This window comes from Xiphias gladius, chromosome 11, assembly GCF_016859285.1.
Source record: "Xiphias gladius isolate SHS-SW01 ecotype Sanya breed wild chromosome 11, ASM1685928v1, whole genome shotgun sequence".
Lineage (NCBI taxonomy): Eukaryota > Metazoa > Chordata > Actinopteri > Istiophoriformes > Xiphiidae > Xiphias > Xiphias gladius.
In genome coordinates, this window is record NC_053410.1 from 21,376,681 (window position 1) to 21,389,188 (window position 12,508).

The 12,508-nt window shown below is 44.0% G+C and overlaps 1 protein-coding gene across 2 annotated transcripts; it reads left to right on the top strand.

Annotated features, from left to right (window-relative positions):
- Positions 1-1,678: 1,678 nt before the first annotated feature.
- Positions 1,679-8,317, top strand: cdc42ep3 (CDC42 effector protein (Rho GTPase binding) 3). Of its 2 annotated transcripts, XM_040138543.1 has the most exons (3): positions 1,679-2,225; positions 6,513-6,983; positions 7,137-8,317. In XM_040138543.1, exons 2-3 carry the CDS (start codon positions 6,746-6,748, stop codon positions 7,802-7,804), a joined length of 906 nt encoding a protein of 301 aa, XP_039994477.1. In that variant the 5' UTR covers positions 1,679-2,225; positions 6,513-6,745; the 3' UTR covers positions 7,805-8,317. The 2 variants fall into 2 exon arrangements, with proteins under 2 accessions (XP_039994477.1, XP_039994476.1); XM_040138542.1 differs by having other exon boundaries at positions 6,513-8,315.
- The last annotated feature ends 4,191 nt before the right edge of the window (positions 8,318-12,508 follow it).

Sequence of the window (12,508 nt, forward strand, 5' to 3'; positions counted from 1 at the left end):
ATGTCTACATACTGCACAGTAAAAAGTGGATGTAATTGTGATATTATTGCATCCATGTTTTGCAGCTTCCTGTTGCTCTGAATTCCGATTTTGTTGCTGTTGTTGGACTTTTACATTGGACTTTTTAACTGAAGATTGTTTGACATGTCATGAGAGGAAGCATAGGAAGCATAGGTATAAATAAAAAAATGAGTGATGGCTTAATTAATGTGGTCTGTCCTTGCAAATGAATAAATGAAATGGTTTATTAGACATTTATAAAATCATTATCTACAACTTATAAACCATTTATACTCCTTATTTCTTATTAGGACGTGCCAAATTTTCTACAGACATTAATACTGACTGAAGTTCCCATCTCTCTACTATTCAGGGGAAATTACTTACAATCTCCGTTCAGAGCAGTAGCTCTGAATTTTCCGAGGTTTAATGGTGAGAAGACAGTGTTGTGTGTTATACTTGCAGATCATGTGCCGACCACATGGCCGCCACGATGACATCACCCTAGGGCGACGCGACAACACCATGCTAAAAGGGCTTCATTCACAGCTGCTCTTTAACTGGTGCTAAATAACACCTGTGTAAGTTAAATAGAAGGTGCCTCACCGACTGAAAGCTGTCCACAGACACAACCCCGCATTCATTTCAGTGTAAGACTTTGCAAACCTTTATCTATGGGTAGTCATTACAGTGGTGCATCCATCACATGAAATAGAAAATAGGGAAAAGTGAATTAAGGAGAATGAGCTAGCCAGCCCCAATTTATCCAGGGAGCGAGAATCCGCGGTGTTTTTGCAGAAGGATGTACTGCTTCATATGCTGGACCCGGCATGATTATTATAAAAAATCTGCTACGGCTTGTGAGGACATGCGTTCACCCCTTTTCTTAACCGCAGACATGCACACACACTGATTGAGCCACAAACCCCCCCCCCTTCTCAATACACTGTATGAGCAGAAACAGACACCTCTCCTCTGCTTTCCCCAACCTCTTTGGGGGGGGGGACTACACAGCAAACTGTGAAATCACCTCTGAGCTGCACCAGTTACCAAGGAGATTGGATTTTTTTTTTCTACATAAGAATAGAACCAAAAAAAAAAAAGGGGACGCACAGGCGAGGTTCACCATGTCCTTGACTTCAGGGCATCAGGTTAGAACCCCTATACGCCCTGTCCCATGTCTCTGTCTATAGATTTAAAATCGGTATAGAGAGACCAAGATTCACACTGAGGAAGTCTGTTTTAGCTGCAGCTACCCATGTGCTGTCCATTAGTCTATTTGCACATGTCCCCTGCATGTGCTGCAGTGCTGCAGTATTCTGCACTAATTAATCCATTCGTACAGTGTCACCTCAACGTGCTGCAGCTTTGAAAAATAAAGGACTATGCACAACATAAATAGAACTGGATAGAATATGAAATGATTTTGCAGGGTTATAGTTTAGGAAAATAATGGGAAGGTATGGTTGTGCATGTGGGATAGACAGATAAGGATAGAGAGGAGAGGCTCAAAAGAGACACAGGGAGAGTCCAGTCAAGTGTCTGCCGGCTGCCGGCTGCATTTACGGAATAGCTCTTATCAGATGTGGGCAGTCGCAGACGGGGAGGGAAAGAGCGCACACCCACTCACTGTACATATCAGGAAGGATTGTTATAGAGAGGAGAGACAGCCAGACATCCCATGAGGCATCTGTCTTTCTCTGCACAGCGCTAATTTGTGGGCTGCAAGAGCGGAGCTTGTGATTGCTCATCATCGCAGCTCAACCAAGCAACAGGAAGGAAAGGAGGATCCTCAAACACCACAGAGCTGCTTCAAAAAATCTGAGCTCTGGGTAAGAGAGAGGACAGACATGCACAGGTGCTGATAGAGAGAGAGAAGGGAGCGAGAACAGAGAGAGAAAGAGAGAGACAGAGAGAGAGAGAGAGAGAGAGTGGAAGAAGAGGGGGGAGTGAGGGGAGGTGTAGGAGGAGACTTGACTTGCTTCAGAGGGGAATAGGAGCCGGAGAGCAATTCCAAAACAGCTGTCCGGCAGACGTCCCAGTCGACAGAAGTGTAGCCCTGAGGCAGAGACAGGAGGCAGGGCAGTGTCAACAAGCCACAGGAGCAGCACAGCAGCCACTGAACACACACATACAGACCCACACACCAACCTGGGGTGGCAGCACTCAGGAGAACACCAGCGATACCTGGGAAGGATCAAGATCTCCCCATCGGAATATCTGAGGTGAGCGAGAATGGGAACATGGTTCATTTCATACTCTTTTGGTACAGTAATCTGAATTAGTACACGGGGTAATGCTGCTGCAGTTTGCCTCCTGTCTTGTACAGTAAGTGTACATGTTTTTCAGCACAGTCTTTGCGAATGTCTGGGGCAGAATGGGATATTGCTTAGTAACAGTGAAACGTGTGAAAGCGTGCGTGGTAAGTTAAGCTTGTACAGGAGCATTTGTCCAGCTCTCATACAAGTAACACAAGAGCTGAACTGTTAGGAGCAACGTGATATCCTCCGTACTTTCCAAGAGAGACATTTTTAGTCCAGCTACACGCTTAAGGCATGTTCCTCTGACATGCAGAGTGGGCTTTGCCTTTATCTCTTGAGGGAGCAAATTTGGGGGAGGTTTTTATGGATAAACTAGGAGGAAAGGACCATTTCTTTTTGCCAGTATGTGTTGACATTCCCTTCATGTTTCATATGCTTTGATTCGGCTTCCTGCTCATCTCTGCCAAGGATAACTCTGGCAAGTGCTGGCCATGCTTGCGGGTGGCACAAGGGGAGCAAGAAAGAAAGAAAGAATAAATACTCCACCCTGCTATTCACGCTAGTCCCAGCACCACCACCAGGCCCCCGAAAGTAAGGCCTTTGCCTATAATTGAGGCTTTTTTTATGTAACAAAAAGCTCAGTCTATTCTTTAAGGCTACCATTACCATCTGTGGTATGTGCATTTGCTTTTTAGAACAGCCCAAAAGAGAGGGTCTTTTTGCTATTCAAAGACGTGACAGAAGTCAAGGCCACGGTTAGATGTTTGAGGAGTATTTGGTGACTTCAAACTTCTGTGAAGTTGCTTTGTAGACACGGTGGGAGGAATCGGAATTTGTCTCCTACATGCTGAGGATGTTACACTAACCACAACTACTACAGAAGTGTACAACGGCATGCTACTTTTCAACAGTAGTCATATGAAATTTCAGCACAGTAATCCCATCACGGGAGGAAAATTTAGTGGATGCACGGCTTCTATTTTAAAGAATGGGGAAGTCATATACAGGTCATATTTTGAACAGCTGCTCTCCTGAGCCTCTCTGTACGTCCATCATCACCAGCTCTGGAGCAGTTTGGCTAATAGTGAACTGTAAAACATCATCAAACTGCAGCATTTGTTTAGACTACAGTGGGGTTACACTGCCTCTAAGAATATACTGACCCAGTTATATCACACGTGACTTTTAGGTGTCCAGAAATACGCTGACAAATCACAAGCCATTACTTTAATTACCAGATACCAACCCCACATTTATCTATCCTCACACTCAAACTTTCATCAGCTCGCTCCTTCTTCTGCTCCCTCGCTAATAATTAACCCTCCAGGCATGAACTAATGAGGCAAAGCTCCATTTTTAAAGAGGCTACAGTGGCTCCAGATCACTTCATGCCCAGACAGATAGCTGTTGCTGACCCAATGACACAGTGGCTTTATCCTGCTGCTCCCATTATGACTGGGTGGCTGCTCAGATAAGCAATTCTGAAAGGAAGGCAGCATCAGATCCCCACTTCCCCAGAGGTGTCAATGAAACCTGCGACCGTGTTATGCAGTGGTGGCGCCGCCGGGCTCGAACCGCACAACACGTGCCAAGCCACCTCTTTTTGGAGCAGTTCCAAAAGGAGGGTGCAAATCTGGCCTTGGTTTTGAGATATACCAGAATACACCTGCTCAACTATTAACAGCCTGCAGAGACACAAATGGATTCATTGGGTCAGCAGGGCCATACTAGAATATCCTGAGCTGTTGTAATTGATTAATTTTCTCTCGGGCAAACACAAGCTGACCTAACATTGCTAAGACGTTAGAGATTCTCCACATACACTAAAATCAATAGTAATTTACTCAATCTCTCATTAAATGAACCCTCATACTGGTTATGCAGCAGATCCTTAAAAGACAGACGTGAAAGATATTGTTTGCCTCATGCTTTGCTGGTGGCCTCTGGAATTCCAGTCCTGTTTGCCATATAAGCCAAACTGAGCACCAGCCGGATGGCTGACGTGAAGGTCAGACCTTCAGGCTTTCACCATACCAGCTGACTTCTCACAGGCCACAAGTGTTGACCTTGGGTAGGATACACGGCAGATGTCCCCCTGTGAGAGCTGGGAGAGTTGGATTGCTCATCCGTAAGAGGAATTCCTATAAATTCTGTCCTACTATTGGTTTAAATCAGCATTATCATCTATTATAATGCATGGGCTGTGTGTTTTTTCATGCCACTGGAGAGCAGAGGGTCCACACAGACCAGGCAGATGCTATACCGTCAATAGGTCTGACCAATAATCAATAGATCCGTTTGATAGGAAATGTTTTAGTCATACGTGCAGCAGTGACCTTCTGTTCTTGGGAACAGTAAAACCAAAGTTAACACAGATATGGATTTGTGCATCACTAAGCCCACAGGAAGCACCTATTGGCTTGGTGGTGCATTTGTTTCGCTTCCTATCCAAGCCCAATTTCCCACTGCAATGAGCATCAGCTGTCAAGGTCAGAAAAGACTGAGGAGCAGCAGCAAAAGGGAGAGAGGCTAAAAAAAGGAAAAAATCTAGTGGGAGGAAGAGAAAAGTAGGGAAAAAATTAGAGGAAAGCATGAGCTAAACAAGTGAGGGATTTTGCTTTACCCCACCCCCCAACACCCTCTCCCCTCCCTCCCTTCATCAAACACCCCAGCACTCCTCTTCGCCCTCTCCCTTCCCCTTCCCTTTCTCTTCCTCACTATTAGCAAACAAACATGCTCTCCTTCGCACACATGGCATGCATTCAAAACCGCTATCTCTCACGAGCACTAACACTCACACCAGCACTCGGAGAATATTGCCATTCAACACACTCACACATGTTCTGCATCCCTCAGTGTTTGTCATGGCTATATATAGCCCTACAGAACTTTCTGGGTGACAGGTTTACTTGTGTTGCAATGGCATCCCCTAAATTGAGTAGATTTCATCTTGTACTCCTAAACCCATACTGTTAAATGAAGTTGCAGCTTTCATAAGGAAGATAATGATTCTGTGACACTTCTTCAAACAGCCACAGGAATCCATGTTGAAAGTGGGCGTCCGCGCAGTGGTTTCCAGCCTGCTATTTGGATTCAAATACATAGCAAGTGTCTGTCTCTCTGGCTCCACACTAATGTGCCTGCTGAATAAACATAGCCAACTTAAAGTGTCTCTGATAAGGCTGATGCAGTGTGTCTCTATGGGGTCAGTTGCAGCAGGAATGTGGATGTTTTCTCAGTAAAACCTTTTTTTTTTGGGGTGGGTGGGTGAACTTGACCGCCCAGGCACTTTTGTGCAACGGTGCACTCTGTCAGACGGTCATTGCTGACAGTCCTCTCATAAGTAAATATGTCTATAAATGGGCAAGCGCTCTCCTCACTGGTGCTCTCTCCCACCCCCCATCACACACACACTATCAACTCCCTGCCTCCACAGACTGTTTTTCCCCTTCTCCTTGGTTGCTATGTCATTTCAAACCAATTCTCTCCTCTTTTTACATTAAGCTGGCTGCCACCGTGATGACATTCTTGGTTTGTAATGGAAAAGTTCTGAGAAGCCAGCTTGCAATCAGGCACCCTTTATCAAATCCAATACCCCCTTAATAATGTTTACCCATCCTGATTTAGTGCAACCTAGCTGGTATCTTAGCACTTATTGAACTTGGAGCTGACTCTCTGCCCATCAAAGCCAAATCAATTCACAATCTGCATCACCTTCTTTCTTTAGATCCACTAACCCCTCGCTCTATCGCTCACACAATCCCCCTAAACCCCTTAAACCCCTTCACCCCCCCATCCACCCCACCAACCCCCATCCATCTCTCTCTATCTCTGTGTGTGTCTGAGCAGTAGCTCACTCCTAAAAGAGGCTACCCTGCTCTGATCCTACTAAAGTCCCCGCTTGCTTCTCCTCTCCCAATCTGCAGTCCAGCTGTTCCACATTAGCACATGCCGAGTGTTGGAGGCCAAAGGAGGCTGATTTGTGGAAATGTGAATAGAGCAGCAAAAAGCCTTATACCCAGGCCTCATCCCCTTCTGCTCTGGCTTCTAAACTCGCCAGATGCAAGAGAAAGATGAAGATGTTTTTTTTCTTGCAGGATCCAGTTTATTTCTGGGGCCTGTGTTGGTGACCAGATACAGGAGTTTTGTATCAATAGCAGCACTCATCAAAGGAATCTTTCTGGAAATCTGTCAGTGAGTCCATGTTTTAGAAGAAATGCTGACATATTCTCTATTTGTCTCTGATTCCAGGAAAGTACCTATTTGACCTTTCTACACTGCCAGACATCATCAGCCCTGCTTGGAGTTCTGTTTCCTGATCGATGCCACAATTGCTGAAATTATTTTTGGAGTCCTGTTCGACTGGCGTGTTACTGAGAATGTAACTGAGCTTCGTCCCAGGGGAACTTTAACGTCCAGAACTTATAGAGCATTTCCGGCTTTTCTATCCTGCATAATCTGAGCTCTCTTCCGCAGTGACAGCCATGCCAGCGAAAGCACCCATATACCTGAAACCAACCAATAATAAGAAGGGGAAAAAATGTCGCCTCAGGGATATTTTGTCCCCAGACATGATCAGTCCACCGCTCGGGGACTTTCGTCATACAATCCACATTGGCAGGGGCGGGGAGAGAGATGCCTTTGGAGACATGTCTTTCCTCCAGGGGAAGTATGAGCTCCTACCAGGGAAGGGAGATGTTCACCCTCAGTATGGCATCCAAAGTGAGTTTCTGCGAGCAAACAGTACAGGGGATGCTTCCTTTGTCGAGACTCCCTCTCCGGTACTCAAGAATGCCATCTCCCTACCAACTATCGGTGGCTGCCAGGCCCTCACCCTTCCCCTGATCTCCTCCACTGTGTTCTCCATTCCCCCAGAGCCATTGGAGGACCTCATGGGGCCTACAGCTTCCATAAAACCTGACAGCGCTGAGGAGGTAGAGATCCTGCAGATGGATGCTCTGTTGCGCTCTCTGGATGTCTTCAGGAGCGAGCCTTCATCTACCTCCGCAGATATCCAGTCGAAGCCTGACGTCCTTTTGGATCTGCTGGAAAACACAGATAAGTCCACCTCTAAGGCAGTTTCCAAAGCTAACAAAATAAACAAGAGTGAAAGCAGATTTGACAAGCAATCATCATATTGTATCAATGGCCACAGCAACAGCATCTACAAAGCTAATGGAAGCCTGAACAGCGACACAAGCAGTGACAGCTTTGACAGCTTTAGCGGTAAAGGGAACTTCCAGAGCAAGATCTGCAATGGTATTACGAGTCTCAATGGCAATGACAACTGCAGTGGTTATGGACACTTTAACAATGACATTATGCTGGGCTTCAAGCAGGAGCTCTCAAAGTGCAATGGAGAGTGGGTGGATAGGGACAGTGGGGTGGAGGAGGGCCGCATCTGTGATTTTGAGTTTGAGTTTTCCAAGGAGAAGAGCACATCTCAGGATTCCCTCACCCAGATCGAACTTGATCTGGGCCCATCCATCCTGGACGATGTGCTCAACATAATGGATAAACCCGCAGCAAAGAGCAGGCCTTGAGCTGCGCTGAGGCCCCAGGAGGAGAAAGGGAATTTTTAAACTATAGCCATGAGAAAGAGAAAGACTCACAAAGCAATCAAAATGGTGTCTGGATATATCATTAAGATGAAAATGAGCTACAATAGACAGAGCTGCTTATGTTTTTATTGTCAAAACATATAACTATTTTAGCTTCTATGGAGTGTTGATTCTTCTTTTTTTGTTTGCCATGCCAGCCGCATGTTTAGGATGCATGTGATAGTGAGTTACAGCTAAAACACAGCCATCGTGCCTTTGATTTAAAATTACTGTAAAAATAGTACATGATAGATTTGTGTTATGTTGACTTCCACAGTATGAGGCCCTTTGCTTTTTTACACTCTCAGACTCTCTATGAACATATATAATTTTGTGACTTTAAGTGTGTTTAACAAAGCACTATTTTGTTTGTAACATAATTCATTTGCCACATGACTATTTCAAGTAACAGAACACTATGCATATTTGTGTTTTTAAAATTGTAACACAAATAAATTCATTTTGTCCTATTTTGGCCAATTTCTTGCAAGGGAATGTGTGCATACACCAGAACTCAGAGTTAATTCCAAAAATGATTAAACAAGATAACTCCAAGAAAGGCTGAAAAATCAGAATAATGCTGGGGAAAGTCGAGGCACAAGAGAAGACAAGCAAGAAAGATACCAAGGAAATAAAGAGCTACAGATTGACAGAAAGAAGGATAGAATGGATTTATTTTCTCGCCTCTGACATTCCATACATTCTGCTTCCTGGCCCTGCAGTGGGAGCACCGGTGGGCCTTCATCTGCCCATCCAGGCGCCTGCTCCATTTGTTTGCGTGTGGACAGGACAGGGAGAGGAGGGGTCTTTGAAATTCCCTGCATTCCAGCCGTAGAGCACAAGTGTCCAGGACCAGACATAAATCAGCTGTTTCAAGAGAGGAGGGAGGGCTTCAGTCTTAGAGCCACATGATCCATCAGCTAGAATGTATAGAGAGATGAGGCTATTAAAACGTAGTTACAACCCGCAGGCAAAATTTGGCCAGTGCTGAGCGATAGATGAGCCCTCTGCTTCTGTCTAATTACAATAAAGATATGTCGACACAGCAGTGTTGAAGAAACGGTCTGAATGAGCAGGGCAGCAGTGATTATCCATACATGCAGCCTCTTAAACTTAGCCACCCATCAGTAGTGGCTTCCTAAGCCTGATCCTCAGTCCCTATGGGCCCTTCTGTGTAGACATGAAGGGTAAATCATGACAAGATCCTTTGGAGGCTCATAATAGGTTTCCCCCCAAACACCCACGCGCTACTTTGTCATGTTTGTGCAGAGAAATGAAGATTGTCTTGACTGTGTCTGTTAGCTAGCTCATTTCATATGCAAATAATTATTTGGGCTCGATTCCACTTCTGTCATTAAGCGGGCCGATGTGGTGAACCTCTGCGAATCCCTCAAAGGCCTCAATATGTCCGTAAACAACCACAACCAGGCATCTGAAGCCGCTGTAAAACCAGATGTTAGAGGAGACATGAACCTTTCCCCATGCAAGAAAACCTATGTCATGGCAGATGCCTCAGCCATTGGAAAATCCAGAATTGGTACTAAAGAGTTTGCATATGCTGAGCTGAAGCATGCAACCTCTAACCCTGAGTAATGAAAACCTTTGCTGTCAGTGTAATTGCTATGTTTATACCTGCAATGGTACATCACTGCCTCAATGACAACCTTCATTTTGACAGGCTTGGACCCCAAGCGAACTCCTTTTGGTTTACAAAAAACTCGTGACCACAGAACTGTAGTGTGTTTTGTAACATATTAAAAGTATTTCTGTTGAGATGCCAAAGCTCTCAGACACTAAATACCAGGAAATACCAGTCTTTTATGAAATCCAATAGAAGGTCTCGACATATATTACACCCTGAACACTGTTTAGCTATTGAGTGTTCTACATGAAATCCAGATTGAAGATTTATGTTTGTTTGATCAGCCAGTTGGCTTTGTGCCCTTATTTTATAGAGATTTGTCTTATGTAAGATCTATGTTTCTATTTTTTCAACCTCTAAATAACAAATCACTGCATCTGTATTTGAATTGCACAACTTGCACAGTGTGTTGGCTACCGGCAGATGCGGACTGTCTTGTTTCTGGCTTTAGTCCTCTCTGGGAGGCCTGAGGGCAGAAAAGAAACTGCGAGAGATGGAAGGCAGAACTCTTCGTCATTACCAAAGGGCCAAGGTGGAAGTTTGACCTCAAGAAACCTTGACTCCAACTGCCTCTGATATTCCATGTTAACACCACAAAGATGCTGTACAGCAACACAATCAGGCAACTCATTGTGACACCCACAGACAGAAAGAACAATATTCCACTTGTGTCATTTGCAAGTGACAGCGTAGCTTAACCTGGCGTTTTTGACTATGCTTGAATCTCTCTTAAGATAAATTCAATGAAAAATTGCTTTTTTAAACCTTTTTAAAAATCTTTGTTCAATTAATTTATTTTATTATTTTTTGTGCGAGCCAAACTGGTGTTACTGGAAACAGGGGAACGACTGCCAAATTTGTGACATTAGCTGAGAAAGGGAGGTGATCCGGGTGTTGCAACTACCTGCTGCCTTAATTTCCCAACCGGTTGCTTTCTTGAAAAAAGAAAAAACTGAAAAAAAACCCCAAATTGCTAAATTCTGTCTCTTTGATGTCGTAGGATTGTGAAAAACATGAGAAAAAAAGAACACCTTATCCATCACGTTAGCATGTTCTGGTTTATGCTAACCAGAAAATATACATATCTTGTGAGGCAAATTAAATCATATAAAATATAAATTATCAAGAACAAAAGGCACACAAAGGCTATGTCCTCAAAACATTTGCCATTATATTAAAAGGTAATTCATTCAAGATCATTTTATGAACGTTCTTCCAGCCCATCAGTGATTCGGGGGATCCAGCTCCTCAGTTTCCTGGGCTAAGGTGAAGCTGTCAGTTCACAGATGAATATGCTTTGGCCCAGAGGCCACCGGTGCCAAAGAAAGCACAGCTCAGACCCAGCAAAATTTTCCACCCAACCTCCACAACAGAGCTGCATAATATGCACACTGTCTTTCACATAGAGGTGTTGGTGAAGGAGCCCCACATAGTCGGACTTGAGCTGTGTCAGGCGGATGAGGGGGAAACTTTAATAAGATGTTTCCCCGCTCACTGGCCCTTGATGGATACAGGAGAGACGTGAGCAGCAGGATAAAGCTCCTCTTGTCTTCACCTGCTGTAAATGTTCTACAGCAGTAAGTGAGCCCAAACTCAGATACAGTACTTTCCATCCAGCCAAAAGACTGGGAAGGAGGAAATATCTGAGGTATGAGCACAGCTTTTCTCAGAAATGTTATTGTTAAATATTTCTCTTGCTTGCTGGAGAGATATCATTCATTGCTGATACATACTGTACGTACTCCAAAATTGAATGCCATGACTATGATAATTGGGGCCTCGGTAGTAGAAGTTTCTTGGGAACATTTACTTTGGGATGCTGAGCATGGAGCTTGGACTCAAGTGTTCTGGAGATCTGCTGATGTAGCAGCATAGAGCTGCAACTCCCTCTCAAAAGACAATAACAGGAGAGAGTAGAGACAGCTTGTTCTCAGGGGTGAAGTAAATGAGCCTGACAAGGGGTTGATGCAGCGCAGATACGAGCAGGCTCACATGCAGTTTGGTCTTGGCAGGCGATGGATACCTCAGGTTCACTGCACTGTTGACTGTTGTTTGGCTGACAGTAACCATAGCGAGCTGAGTATGTATCTTCAGCACGTGAGGACTGAGCTGGAAGGAGGGCAAGCAGAGGATGAGAGTTAAACAGAGCAACGTCACCTCAGAGGCACCAGAATACCTCTGTGACAAAACGCAGGCCCAGTTAATCGCAGTGCCACGCTATGTAGAGCAAAACAAGAGCTACTGTATGCTTAATCATGTACTTCAATTATCTCTAATGTGCATCATAATTTTGGGGTTATTTGCACTGGGCACTATTCAGCATAATAAAAAGTGTTCATATGCATGTAACTACAGTTATAGCTATTAAGTGTAATTTGAAAAGTTAATTACAATATTAGATGCCTTTTATTTTTAATTTGTATACTTTAGAAATTGGTATAATTTAGCATTAAGCATCACAGACCAGTGAGGTTTTGTGCTCAGTATATCATTGGTCATGTTGCATGATTTCTGAGTATCAAAGTTAAAACAGTTTTAATACAGTTAATGTATCTGTGAGCAATGTCACTGTACAATAATGAACCCCAGGAAATATGTTAGTGTTTAAGTGAGGACACGTATGTTAAAAACTAACTAGTCATCTAAAGTAAACTATGTTTATTTGATCCTTTGGGGGGAAGGAGCCTTTCCCAATTAGTAATTGGTAAAAGTAAAATGAAAGACCAGATTTAAAGCAAGACTATGTAACTTTTAAAGGGCGAAATAAACCCAGGGGTTTCGCTGCTGATGTCTTACTTGGTCTGGTATGACCAGTAGCTCACGGTCACTAGTGTTAGCTCATTTGTTTACAAGCTTAAGACACAGTAGATACTGCAATCTAGCTGACATGAATGAGTCAGTACGTGGACTTTTTGACACTTCCCTACTTGTGCTTCTGTAACAATGTGTTTTAACATTTAACATTATTTTGTATTGTAGCCACGGCAGGAACTGTTTAGCAAAAT